This window comes from Sphaerodactylus townsendi, linkage group LG08 (genome assembly GCF_021028975.2).
Source record: "Sphaerodactylus townsendi isolate TG3544 linkage group LG08, MPM_Stown_v2.3, whole genome shotgun sequence".
NCBI classification, from domain to species: domain Eukaryota; kingdom Metazoa; phylum Chordata; class Lepidosauria; order Squamata; family Sphaerodactylidae; genus Sphaerodactylus; species Sphaerodactylus townsendi.
The window spans coordinates 35509207-35523201 of NC_059432.1; the positions used below are offsets into that span (position 1 = coordinate 35509207).

The following is a 13995-nucleotide window of genomic DNA, read 5'->3' on the forward strand; positions in this document are numbered from 1 at the left end:
TGAGTAACGTTGCGTTGAGTTTTGGTGAGAGTATATTAGGATACATTGTTATCCTGAACTGAATAGCCCCAGGCTAGCCTAATCACATCAGATCTCAGAAGCTAAGCAGGCCTTGGGTAGAATTTGGATGGGCGACCGCCAAGGCCTGCCAAGCACGTGACGTGGAGACAGGCAGTGGCAAACCACTTCTGAACATGTATTTATTTATTTATTATTTATTTATTTTATCATATTTTTATCCCACCCTTTCCCCAAGGGGTTCAGGGCGGGTTGAAAACACTGCAGCAGGGGTGTCCGACTCTTGCGCTTCAGATGTTCATGGACTGCAATTCCCATCAGCCCCAATTGGCCATGCCAGCAGGGGCTGATGTGAATTGTAGTCCATGAACATCTGAAGCGCCAGAGTTGGACACCCTTGCTCTACAGACTCTTGCTTTGAAAACTCTACAGGCTCAGCGTAGCTCAGCTGTGACTTGACAGCACACACAAACACATACTGGGGGCTTTTGTTTTGTTTAATGTGCTGTAAAATGCCTCAGTTACAAATTTGCGCAGAGATATTTAAATATTTTAAGATGTATCAGCATCCAAAAGTTGGTTGTCTTTCTGGGTTCTGAGTGTGTTCTGCCTGAGTAATATTGGAAGTGGTTGTAACTTTTTGCTTCTGATAACAAGGAGTACTTTTTTTGGTTACCTATGTTTGCCAGCGTGAGTTTCCTATGTTGCTCTCGAGCAGATAAAGAAGTTGAAGGAGCTGCGTTCCATGTTGATGGAGCAGGATCCCAACGTGGCTGTGATTGTACGGAAGCTAGTGATGATTTCGCTGATGGAGATATTCAAAGACATTACGCCATCTTATAAAATCAGGCCTTTAACTGAGATTGAAAAAAACATGAAGGTGAGGTAACAGAAAGGTAAACGATACTTTTGCCGGTGGCTCAGTGTAACATTGGGAGAGTCAGTCTACTGACATTTTGAATAGATGGGAAAACAGTTCATCCTATGTCTATGAAATTATTTCTGTGCATGGAATTTATAAGCTCTCCCCCCATTCCCCCAATGACCCAATGGCTTTCCAACTTTTCAAATATATGATTGCATTTTCGTTACCAAACCTACAGAAGTTATATTTTCAATATTGCTGGAATTTCTACCTACAGAAGTTATATTTTCAATATTGCTGGAATTTCTCCAGATTCTTCCTGATACAATTTCACATTTCAGCTAAGGTGTGGTAAAAATTGTCGGAAAAAATATCTTGAACTTTATGGCAAAACATTGACCAATGCAAGTGGTGAAAATCAAAATTAAAATGAACTAAAACCTGACAGCTGTAGAATATCACTTGCTCCATGTCTTTGAAGCTCTCCAGTAGATGCAGCTAAGAATCAGAGTGGAAAGAAGTGAATAACTTTGTGTCAGCAATTCATAAACTGTTGCTGAGCCTTTTTCCAAGCTTGGAAAGATGTGGAGGAAGTAATTCTCCTCAATCCTCTTTCTGATTTTTGTGTTGGCTGTAGCTGGCTGCAGCTGTCCTCCACCTGGTGAGCAGGAAAGAGTCTCTCCTTCCTAGCTTCTCATTTAATTTTGGGCTCTTCTTTGTGTCCCTCAAGTGCTATCAAAACTACTCTCAAAGTACTGGGGAGACAGGTGGAGTTGGGAGTTCACCTATCTGGTGGGCCCGCTGGTCAACTGCAGTTACCACAAGGTGAGAAAAAAGGAGGGTGTCTCTGCGTTGGATATGCAGGTGAAGCCAGAGAGAAAATGGGGTTGCGTGGTGCAAGCTGTCTGCAGGGTTGAAAGTCATCATTGCAAGTGATTTGCACCATGCATTACAAACTCAGTAAGCACAAATTTGGAAGACTTCTGTACTTCCTTATGTTTTTACCTAAACCTTAGAGGCAATGAATGATTCCTACTTATTTATATGCTTTGTAGAGTTTTTTTAGCATCCATTTGTCAAGAGACTTTTTAGGAAGCATTTTATATGGGGCATTTATTAATTATTTTCATAGGGGGGAAAAAGGGTCCGCTTGGACATTTTGCTTTTTTTAAAAAAAGTAGACTTTAATGTCTGAAGTTCAGATAACTTCTGAAATGCTAAAAATAATTGTGTTTTTCATGACATGGCAGGTTTATGGTGAAATATGTTTAAAACTCTTTTGTACACAGGTTAGAAAAGAAACTCAGAAATTAAGAGAATTTGAAGAAGGCCTTGTCAGCCAGTACAAATTTTATTTAGAAAATCTGGAGCAATGTGTAAAAGGTACGTCACTTAGCTGGAGGGAAAAGGAGATATGGCTATGGGCTTGTTCCTTACAGGAACAGATAAACAATTGTTAAAATTGATTGTTCAGAGCTTCTCAGTATAGCCACTTGTGTAATATTGATGTGAGTGGTATGTACACATAAGTGTGCTTCGGGGCAGCTGTGCTAGATGTACTTTTTCTGCTTGTTTGTGATTCTTTAAGATTCTGTAGGCCATTTGCAGCCTGTGTTCTCAACACTAATGGTCTCTTCTTTTGCTGCCGCACAAACATGGCTGAGAGTCTTCCTTTTGGCACTATTGGCTTGAAAGGAAAACAGTGGTTACACCTCCCTACTGTGCTAAAGCAGAACCTGATACATAAGGTCTCTTACAGGCTAACCTAGGCAAGTCAGATTGTACTGATATTGTACCCATATGTCCCTGTGCGGCCTCTACGGTCAGTGGAGGCCAATTTATTAGTGGTCCCTGGCCCCTCAATGATGCTTCTGGCCTCCACACGGGCTAGGGCCTTTACGGCTCTGGCCCCGGCCTGGTGGAATAATTCTGCCTCCAGTTGTCCTCAATTCTGCGGGACTCCTTAAAGGGTTCCTTTGCGAGGGCCTGTAAAATGGAGCTGTTCCGCCGGGCCTTTGGAGGGACCAGCCGCTGAATGGTGCCCCCCAACTGGCCTTCCATCTAGGCCACTATTCAATGCGTCTCGCCACCCTCCCTCCCTTTTCCTCCCTGGGGAGAATTTTTAAAAAGTAGGGTTGGTCGGACGCCTTCTACTTCTACTACTATTATTATTATCATTGTCACTGTTATCGCTGTTTTAAGGATTTTAGTAATTTTTCTTATTTATATTTTATGTTGTACACCGCCCAGAGCCCTTCGGGGATGGGGCGGTATAGAAGTTTAAACAATAAATAAATAAACAATAAATACTGTGCAGTGCTGTGGATGCATTTTGCCTTTAATGCACATAGCTCCTGAATGCTTCTTGTGACACACGGTCCATTCACATGCTGACATGTGCACGCTCATCTGTTCTGCAGCAGTATATGCCATGTAGGTCGCTGAAGGGAAACTGAAGCAAGCAGAATACATGTGATCTACATAGAAATGTCTTGTGCTATAATAATCTCCATGCATGGAACAATAGTGTATGGAGTGTGGTCCTAACTCGAAGTGTTCAGAAGGCCCTCATGTTCTAGTCTCAAACTTAAGATTGGTGTTTAGAGAGCTATTCCCCATTATTAAGCCAGCATGGTGAAGTGGTTAAGAGCAGGTGGATTCTAATCTGGAGAACCGGATTTGATTTCCCACTTCCCCATTCCTCCACCTGAGTGGCGGAGGCTTATCTGGTGAACCAAATGTGTTTCTGCACTCCTACGTTCTTGCTGGATGACCTTGGGCTAGTCACAGTTCTTCAGAACTTCCTCAGCCTTGCCTACCTCACAAGGTGTCTGTTGTGGGGAGGGGAAAGGAGTTCGTAAGCTACCTTGAGTCTCCTTACAGGAGAGAAAGGTGGGGTATAAATCCAAACTCTTCTTCTTATAGTTAATAATATAATCAGAATGGCAGTTCCATATTTTTTCGAGGCCACTAGGGGGCTGAGTGTACCTTCCTTTATAAAACATGTCACAATCAGATTATGAGTGTTTGGGGCAAGGGTCTGCAACCTGCGGCTCTCCAGATGTTCATGGACTATATTTCCCATCAGCCCCTGCCAAGGCCATGCTGGCAGGGGCTGATGGGAATTGTAGTCCATGAACATCTGGAGAACCACAGGTTGCAGACCCCTGGTTGGGGTATCTGAGATTACCCTTGCTGTCCTATCCTCAGAATGGAGCTGGCACCATGGAAACATTTCTTTAGTTGGGGGCTCTTTAGTTGGGGGCTCTTTCTTACTCCAGAGAACTGTGAAATTATAAAAGAGTTTAAGGTCATTTTTATAAGCAAACCTTAATCACGTTCTTATAATTTGGGAGGCCGTATAAACACTATGTATGTGCTTGGATTTAAAGTACTGCCCTCTCTTCTACATTAACAGTTAACAAGCGGTGGGCTTGGCCTAAATGTCTTTTTGGCATTTTTGGGAATCTTAGCAAAAAGCTTTCGTCATGCTGCGATGTCCGTGTACAGTTGCCTATATTTTTCAATTGTCACATATTAATATGTTTCAAATAGACATTCCTTTTTATTATTGTCTTAAGTGTTGTCAAAATGATTTTGTGAAGTGAGTGCTTAGCATGAAGCCCAAAATTGGTATATAAATGAATAGAAGTGAGCTGGAGTAAAAAGAAAATTATTTTCTATATGTTGATCATAAACACATTTTGATATATGCAGCAAAACATGCAATTACTTTTACTGATCAAATGATTGGTAATTAGGGAGGTTGAAAGGTGGCATATGCTATAATTTTGTCCATTGTTTTACTTAGACTGGAAGCAAAGGAAGCTGAAGAAAAGCAACGTGATTTCCTTGAAGGCATACAAAGGCCTTGCAGAGGTTGCTGTAAAGTGCTTGTCTGAGCTCCTGGTGTCTCTGCCTCACTTCAACTTCCACAATAACATTATTGTACTGATTGTACCGCTCATGAACGATGCTTCAAAACAGGTAGGTGTCCCATATTGGCTGTGGCAGCAGTGGCTGCTCTTTCAGTGTTGTGTCTCACTCCAAAGTGACCCTTAGTGAGCTTATAAATGTATATTCAAAACTTAATATATGCTATTATGGAGATAAATTTGATTTTTTAATATATCTTAGTAAACCGGAACCCTAAACTTGAAACTTTTGACTATCCAGATTTCTGAAATGTGTTGTGATGCAGTGAAGAACCTCTTCAAGCAAGATAAGCTCGGCGTTGCCTCAGTTGGTGTTGTGAAAGTAATATCTGGCCTTGTGAAAAGCCGGAATTATGATGTTAGACCTGAGGTAACTTTCTTCTTTGGGCTGGGGTCGCGTAATGATTTGGGAAAGGGGTCTTCCAATATTGGACAGAGGCTTAACACTGAGCTTTAAATATTTGGTGTTTTCTTTAGATAAAGCTTTGTTTGCAATCAAAATCTTCCTTTTTGCCAAGAATGTAACTGTTCTGGTTATCAGAAAGGTAGTAGCTATGCTCTTGTACAGTGGTGGCAAACCTATGGCACTCCAGGTGTTCATGGACTACAATTCCCATCAGCCCCTGCCAGCATGGGCCATGCTGGCAGGGGCTGATGGGCATTGTAGTCCATGAACATCTGGCGTGCTGTAGGTTCGCCACCATGGCTCTTGTATATGGCTGAGAGATATACAATAGCTGAAGTTGTGACTCTTGCTTGTGTTTTGATAGGTTTGTACTGTTAATAAACTTTGAGAAATAAATGCTGGTGGATTCTCTTTAGGTTTTAATGACACTTCTTCATCTGAGAATTAAGGACGTAGAAGTAAAAAAGGATGCAGAAGATATTGCACCGAAAAAGAGATTCATGTCTTATAAAGAAAAAAGGAAAAACTTGTCAAGGATGCAGAGAAAGGTACAGTTTGCGTTACGCTATGTGAACGTCACAGGAGTTTCCTTCGAAAATTCAGTAGTTTTAACACTTCCCAGTATCAAACAATCTAGTGTTCTGTTCCCATAGGGGATTTAGGATCGTTAATTGACATCACTTCCCCATGTCATGTGACAAATCCCGTTTGAAGCTTGAGGACTTTTGGAATTGGTTTGTGTGTAGACACTGACAGGTTCTATTGTTCAAAGGAAATGTCACCCTACTGAGTTTTTGGGGTGTACCCAATACAGATTCCTCAGTTCCTGCCCATTAGTGGTCCTAGTTGCTAGCCTTATTGTGGATGTGAAAACTTCAAAGTAGGGTGGTGAAAAAATTGTCAACATTTGGCATAAATATATAGCTTGTTCCCTCACAGTTCACGTGTCCCCTCTTTTTGCTCCCACTTGTCATGCACAGAAATTGACAGATCAAGCTCAATTTTGCTGTTTCATTTTGCTGTTCCTCCTGCTGCCAGGGTGCAGTGGAAGGGGGCACGCGGGAGGGCTTTTTCTGTGGCAGGCCTCAAGCTGTGGAACAGCCTCCCTGCAGAAATTCGCCAGGCGTCGACACTTTATGGATTTTGGCACCTGGTTAAAACCTTACTCTTTACCCAGGCCTTTGATGTGTGACCCCCAGGGTCCCCTGTATCAATGCCAGCTGAAGGGCGGGGGGTGAGAGGGATGGGGATTTTTAATGGATGCTTTAATTGACTGTTTTAAAGGATGTTTTTATGGTGGTTTTTAATGTTTTATGTTTTAACGGGGATTTTAACCCCATTATGTAAGCTGCCCTTGGACTTTGGTGTAGGGCAGGATATAAATGGAACAAATAAAAAAATTAATGCAGGCGCCTCCGCAACTTGGAGTTTGTTTTCCTCCAATAGCCAGCCTCCCACCTCCATTTTGTTGCAACACTCGCATACAGTTCCAGCTTTGAGCTATTCTCTTAATCTCCCTGCCCCCGCCAATTCAGTTTCATCTTTGAGTGTTGGGAACAGAATGTTTAATTGAACCAGTCATTCTTTTATCAAAAGGTTTGCAATAGATTAGAAAAGAATTCTTCTCTCATCGTCCGTTATTAGAAATTTCAGTCTTGCCGAAGTATTTGTTAACTTATTTGAAGGGTGTGTGCATTTTCAGTGGAAGAAAGCGGAAGAGAAACTGGAGCGAGAACTCCTGGAAGTAGAAGCTTCTGAGAGTACAGAGAAAAAACTAAAACTGGTAATTTTTCTTTCCTTCTGTCTATGGGTATTATGTTGTATTGTAGTGTGTCTAAGTAAAGCAGCAGTGGCGTAGTGGTTAAGAGCAGGTGCATTCTAATCTGGAGAAACCGGGTTTGATTCCCCACTCTGCTTCTTGAGCTGTGGAGGCTTATCTGGGGAATTCAGATTAGCCTGTGCACTCCAACACATGCCAGCTGGGTGATCTTGGACTAGTCACAGTTCTTCTGAGCTCTCTCAGCCCCACCCACTTCACAGGGTGTTTGTTGTGAGGAGGAAGGGCAAGGAGATTGTAAGCCCTTTGAGTCTCCTACAAGAGAGAAAGGGGGATATAAATCCAAACTCTTCTTCTTAAACTGAGGCTAGAGCCAGGCAAAGTTAAGGCTCCGCTCCAGACTGTTTCTATAATTGAAGCTGGCCAGGAATTTAGCATTTCTGCTCATAGAATAGGCAAGAGGTGCGTGTGCTGAGGGTTGACGTTACTTGTTTAGCATTGCATGGTTATAGCTTTTAAAAAGTGTATTATCTTGTTCTGTTGTTGAATGCTAGAATGTATAAAGTGAGTAGAAACATACTAACAATTCTAGACAGAGAGTAGTTCTTTGTAATGCTGTATGCTGCTAATTAGAAATGATTGAGCTTCTGGGATATTGCAGAAAACATTTTGGGGTTATGGGCTACAGAAATCTGTATTGCATGAAAGGTATGTTTTTTAAAAAATGAAACCTGAATTTCCTATGTATTCATTTGTTTATACTTTCCACTGCAGCACACAGAAATCTTGAATGTTGTATTTTTAACGTATTTCCGAATATTGAAAAAAGCACAGAAGTCCCCTCTCTTGCCTGCTGTGCTGGAAGGACTTGCGAAGTAAGAATTTTGAGTTCTAATTCTCTTTCAAGTTTACTAATCTATATATTTAAAAAGCTAACAGTTTGTTTGTGAGTCATGCTCTAAATCTCAAACCACTGGACCGAATGCTCTCAAAATTTCACATGTGGTCGCTCATGTATGCGAGCATGTTTTCCACACCTCCCGTCCCTCAGGTAACGCACCTGAGCCAGGTAAAACGCTTCCCCCCACACACCTGTAGCCCCGCCGCTGCCCACTCTGCCACTGAACGCTGCGCCCGTTAAACCCGCACACCCTCATGCTGCCTTGCTGATTGGCTGTGCCGCCTACAGCTGCGTCACTGCATTCTTCCACCGCCTGCTGGCACCGCCCATCCCCTCCACCCACCACCTTCTGCACATATCCAACAACGGCAATCCATCTGCACGCCCACCTCACTCACCACGCTTCACTCCCGCTTCACTCACCACGCTTCACCCACACACTCCCAGCTGCCTACTTTCGTGCCACTTTCCACTGCCCCTCATGGCCCCAACGCCAAAGCGCCTGGCTCCACCCCGCCTCTGCAAACCTCTGCTGTCCAAAGCCACGTAGGCTTGCCCTGTCTCCCACATGCCTCCCTCTGTCCCAACTTCCTGCCCTAAACGCCTCTTACAACAATGCACTCATGTTCCCTCGCCTAATCCTCGTAGAGTAAGGCAAGTAACTTCTGCTGCCCTCACGCCCTTCTGGCTACAACGGGCTCTGCCTCCCACACCTCAGCTACTGGCTTGCAGCTTGAGGCTGCTCCCTCAACGGCTGCCATATAACCGACACTTGCCGCAGCATCGCCCCTTGCCCCCTGCAAGTAAACATCTTCTACATGACAAAAGTAAGGGCTCTTCCCCTCAGAGGACAGTGCAGTGTTTTATGGGCCACCTACATACATCATTCCCCTTCTTCTCCATTGCACCCCGCAATGGAGTGCAATGGAGGGTGCAATGTTCGTGCCCTTAGAATGTTTGCTCAGATGGCCAGATATGAGCAGTGGAAACAGTACATAGGTAATAACTTGAGTGGAAGTGAAAAACATACACACATTGCCGTGTGAGACGTCAGGTGGGATTCCTCCCCCTCACATGCAGGTACCTTTCACTCTGTCACTCTCTGTGCCTCACCCACTACTACTGCACAACACACAAAATCCCATACACATTCAGCTCATCCTCACACTCCTCACTCTGCCCTCCCTCACATCCAACCACAACTACTTCCTTACCCATATTCCGCACCCATATTGAACAAGCTTGAATGTAAAAGACAGCTGAATGGAGGGAGAAGGAAGGGACTGAGGGGGAGGCATGCAAGGGAAGAGAAGTGAGGGAGGGGAGAGAGTGAGGGGTGGCACTCAAGGGAAGGGATGGAGGGGGCCCAGCATCTGGATATGACCCACCCACCCTAGCGGAGGGAGAGGGAATGGAGGTAGGGGTGGCATGCAAGGGAAGAGAGGGAGGGAGAGGGAAGGGACGGAGGAGGAGGCATGCAAGGGAAGAGAAGTGAGGGAGGGGAGAGAGTGAGGGGTGGCATGCAAGGGAGGGGGGCCAGCATTTGGATATGACGCACCCACCCTAGTAGAGGAAGGGGGAGGGGTGGCATGCAAGGGAAGAGAAGTGAGAGAGGGGAGAGTGTGTGTGGTGGTATGCAAGGGACGGGAGGGAGAGGCCAACCAGCCTAGATTCCCTAAATACTGCGGCTACAGTACAGTAAACCAGGCACGCGTTTCTCAGGAGTAAGCTTGGTAAAGCATCCGTGACATACTTTGAATGGCTGCATTGCGCCCCTCAGAGGGTTTCCTCAGAAGTGATACCCATTGCCACCAACCAAACTTACTCCCAGGTAAAGGATCATGACCAGCCAGCCTAGATGTGTGGGAGGGGTGCCTTTCCATTCCCCCCAAGGAATGCAGTCACACACATCAATGACATCACACAGTATCAGGCTGCGTGTTTCCATGAGCACATACTTCTGGCTTCTGCAATTAATTTGCTGGTACTGTTCCTTTCCCATTTCACCACAATAACCCACAGCAACGCATGGCCGGGTACCGCTAGTGACACATAATATTGATAGGAAGATTACACATTAACCGTGGGAGAAACAATATTATTTACAAAAATTAAGCTAATTTAAATTTCAAAACCAATGTTTTTAAACCAGAAAAAATGACTTTTTTTTCAGAACAGAAGAAAACTTTAATGAAATAATTTAAGGAAATGGATATACCCATCCGGCTATCATATATCCATCTCTCCTTTCTCCATCCCTCCCCCCTCTTACTCTTCCCCTCCCTCTCTCCATCCCCAACATAAAATTAATCTTGTTTCAGTATTTATAAGATCCATGTGGCAAGGTATATGTCGAACAATTGCTGCTGTTAAAAGCTTCATTTCCTCATGTTGGAAATTTCTCATTTCAGTTGGTTCCAGAAGATGTCAGCACTAATACATTATAATAAACTCTGGGTTACACCCACAAGCAGACAAATGTACAATTGTAATATCCTGTAAACATGTCTTGAACCCAGACATCCGTTGTTCTAACGGAGGGATGATGATGCTTGTGCAAGACAGGGTGATTTCTATCCCTTTCCGATTGCAGCCCACCTGACTGCATTCTGTGCTGTCTCCAAGACTTCCTTGTACCTCAGGAGTGCCTTTTTTGGAGGTTCATTATGAAGGGGGAAGTAGAAAAGTTCCACTCCATAAGCAAATCTTCATTCATTGCTGTACGAGTCTCCCATCAAACCTTATTTTGTTTTCAAACTGATTATGGGCCAGTGACAGGGATGTAGGTATAGATTTTTTAGGGGAGGGGGTTCGGGGGTGGGGCCACACCCCCACCCGCCCCTAGGGCATGGCCACACCTCCCCAAGCCCCACCCCACCCCTGGCCTAGCGCTTATATAAGCAGCTCTCCGAGGCCGGGGACGGCAGACTCCCCTGCCCTGCCCTGCCCTCCCAGCCGGCAGCAGGCAGTTCCTTCTGCCCTCCCCTCTGGGCAGAAGCATAGAGGGAAAATGGAGCCCGGTGCAAAATCTGAGTGTCCCCCGCCCCCTCAGGCAGCTGCTGTGATGCTGGAATCCACCCCCAAACAGCATCACTTTCAATGGTGTTTAAACTAGAGAGCCCAAATTCTCCTTTTAAATCCACCTTAAAGGGAGAATCTGGGGTCCCTAGTTAAACAACATTGAAAGTGATGCTGTTATGGGGTGGATTATCCTCCACCCTGAAACAGCATCACCTTCAATGTGGCATAGTGTTTAAGAGCAGGTGCATTCTAATCTGGAGGAACCAGGTTTGATTCCCTGCTCTGCCACTTGAGCTGTAGAGGCTTATCTGGGGAATTCAGATTAGCCTGTGCACTCCCACACACGCCAGCTGGGTGACCTTGGGCTAGTCACAGCTTTTTGGAGCTCTCTCAGCCCTACCCACCTCACAGGGTGTTTGTTGTGAGGGAGGAAGGGCAAGGAGATTGTAAGCCTCTTTGAGTCTCCTACAGGAGACAAAGGGGTGGATAGAAATCCAAATTCTTCTTCATCTTCTAAACTGAGGATCTCAGATTCTCCCTTTAAATCCATGCTAAAGGGGGTGGATTTAAAAGGAGAATCTGGGGAAATTTGGGGGGTGCCTGCTGTCAGGGGTGCAATTGTTAAGCTAGAAGCACCAAACTTTCAGGGTATCTTTAGGATACTGTTCTAATGATACCACCCAGGTTTGGTAAAGTTTGGTTCAAGGGGTCCAAAGTTATGGACCCTCAAAGGTGTAGCCCCCATCTCCTATTAGCTCCCATTGGAAACAATGGGGGATGGAGGCACCTCCTTTGGGAGACCATAGCTTTGGACTCCCTGGACCAAACTTCACAAAACCTTACTGGTGTCAGTAAGAGACTCTCCTGATGATACCTGCCAGGTTTGGTGAAGTTTGGTTCAAGGAGTCCAAAGTTATGGACCCTCAAAGGTGTAGCCCCCATCTCCTATTAGCTCCCATTGGAAACAATGGAGGATGGGGGAACACCCTTTGGGAGTCTATAACTTTGGACCCCCTAAACCAACCCTCACCAAACCCGGGTAGCATCATCAGGAGAGTCCCTCAAACAATCCCTGAAAGTTTGGTGTTGCTAGCCCAAACAATGCGCCCCCTGCAGGCCAAAAACTGAAAAAACACTCAAAATGTTTTTAAAACCCACAAATGCGTGGGCGGAGCTTCAAACATGAATGGGGGGCTTGAGCCCGAGAACCCCCCCCTTACCTACGTCCTTGGCCAGTGACCTGGTATGGTGTTTGCAGCGGTGGAATCTGGTGAGAACATCTAAATCTGCAAAGGCACAGCCTTTGAGAATGTTACACTTAAGAACTAGCCAAATGTGATTGGCAAGTTTCCTCTAAAATCATAATCATTTATCTCTTGATTTTAGATTTGCTCACCTAATAAACTTGGAATTTTTTGATGACCTTTTGGTTGTTCTGCATTCTCTTCTTATGTCTGAGGTAAGGTCATTTCCTACCTAATAAGGGTTTTGTTGTAGTCATTTTTGCTATATTGGAGAATTGTATTAAAGACGACTACTACTACCTAATAAGGTAGAACCTACAGTATGTTTAATTATTAATTCTTATTTTTTGTACTTCCAGGTGCTGACTTACAGAGAGAGCCTGCACTGTATTCTTTCAGCTTTTCACATTTTGTCTGGCCAAGGTAGGGCTCTCTATGAAATTAGGTTTGATTTTTAAGAGTTTTGCAAGGCCTGCCACTATAGTTCTGCCTGATTAAAGGAGGATGAGAGATGTAACAAGAGCGTCAGTAGCCTGGAATTTCACTTTAACCTTGGGAATGTGGCACCCATCAGATTGTAGGGATAGTTATAAAACAAAGGACAGTTATAAAACCACAAGGATGTTTCCAGCTTTGAATTAGGACACACATTTGTGTGAATTAGGATAAATGTATGCTGCTGGAGTTTACTACACTGAAAACCCTGCACATTGCTGTGCGTTCCACTGCTATCTTGTTGGGCAGTGTGCGGATTGACAGGCCATTGGCTTTGCTGCTTGTTCTCATAGGATCTTGCTTGCAATTCGATAGACTTTGCTTGTATACTTGTGAATAAGGACACTTTATAAATAAGGTCTCCTGCATGCTCTTATCCAAGTGGAAGCCAAACCCTGTGATATTGCTCTTGGACTGCTCACTGCCCGGGGGAAGGGTGAAATGTTTAATAATACTGTCGGTTATGGAAACCAACTTTAATAGTTGCTATATTTTGAATAGGTGATGTTCTTAATATCGACCCTTTGAAGTTCTACACGCACATTTACAAGACCCTATTTAAGCTGCATGCAGGTAATTCTGTATTTTAGATTTGTTGAATATGGAAAATATTTGTGATTTTATTTCCACACCAAGGGTATTTTTGCATAGGATTCAGAGAACTGGGGTGCTGTCGCTACACAGAGCTGTTTTCTTCTGAGTTGGCTCTTGTTTGACAAAAATCTCAAGATTAGCCATTTGTATTTCTGTGGAAGGTTGGGTTGAAAGTGCACACTTTGGTGCTGATAGACATGTGTAGAGTGTACAACTTTGGCTCTTTAGCAGGGAGAAGGAATTAACGTTCCATATAAATCTTTCATGGAACTCCAAAATGTTTCAGTTTGTGGGAACAATGTTTTATTGAAACCAGAACTACCTAAAATGTTATAAAGGAGCCATAGGAGAAGCAGAAGATTCCGCCAGTCTTTCTGGGAGCTTTTTGTCCTCATGTTTGCAGCATGGGCCTTGATTTGTTAGCTTTCTGTGTTTCAGGAGCAACCAATGAAGATGTAGCAATAGTCCTACAGTGCCTTGATGTGATGCTCACCAAGCGCAGGAAACAGGTATCCCAGCAGAGGGCGCTGGCTTTCATAAAACGCCTCTCCACACTGGCTCTCCATGTCCTTCCAAACTCCAGCATTGGCATCTTAGCAACCAACAGAACTTTAATGCATGTAAGTTCTTAATAATATATCAGGTCTTCTGACCAGTTTGTACCTTTGTGGGCACAGCTGCATTGGAAACTATTGCAATTCTTAACTATTGTTGTACAGATTTTAAGTGTTACTCTCCC

The 13995-nt window shown here is 44.2% G+C and overlaps 1 protein-coding gene across 2 annotated transcripts in view; it reads left to right on the forward strand.

Annotated features, from left to right (window-relative positions):
• Nucleotides 1-13995, forward strand: part of NOC3L (NOC3 like DNA replication regulator) — a 30712-nt gene that overhangs the window by 9767 nt on the left and 6950 nt on the right. For both annotated transcript variants that reach the window (XM_048505295.1, XM_048505296.1), the window contains exons 7-17: nucleotides 737-898; nucleotides 2173-2266; nucleotides 4695-4870; nucleotides 5060-5188; nucleotides 5641-5772; nucleotides 6927-7007; nucleotides 7776-7876; nucleotides 12310-12382; nucleotides 12527-12590; nucleotides 13164-13235; nucleotides 13695-13876. In XM_048505295.1, coding sequence (XP_048361252.1) covers nucleotides 737-898; nucleotides 2173-2266; nucleotides 4695-4870; nucleotides 5060-5188; nucleotides 5641-5772; nucleotides 6927-7007; nucleotides 7776-7876; nucleotides 12310-12382; nucleotides 12527-12590; nucleotides 13164-13235; nucleotides 13695-13876 — 1266 coding nt within the window. The remainder of the gene's footprint in view (nucleotides 1-736; nucleotides 899-2172; nucleotides 2267-4694; nucleotides 4871-5059; nucleotides 5189-5640; nucleotides 5773-6926; nucleotides 7008-7775; nucleotides 7877-12309; nucleotides 12383-12526; nucleotides 12591-13163; nucleotides 13236-13694; nucleotides 13877-13995) is intronic.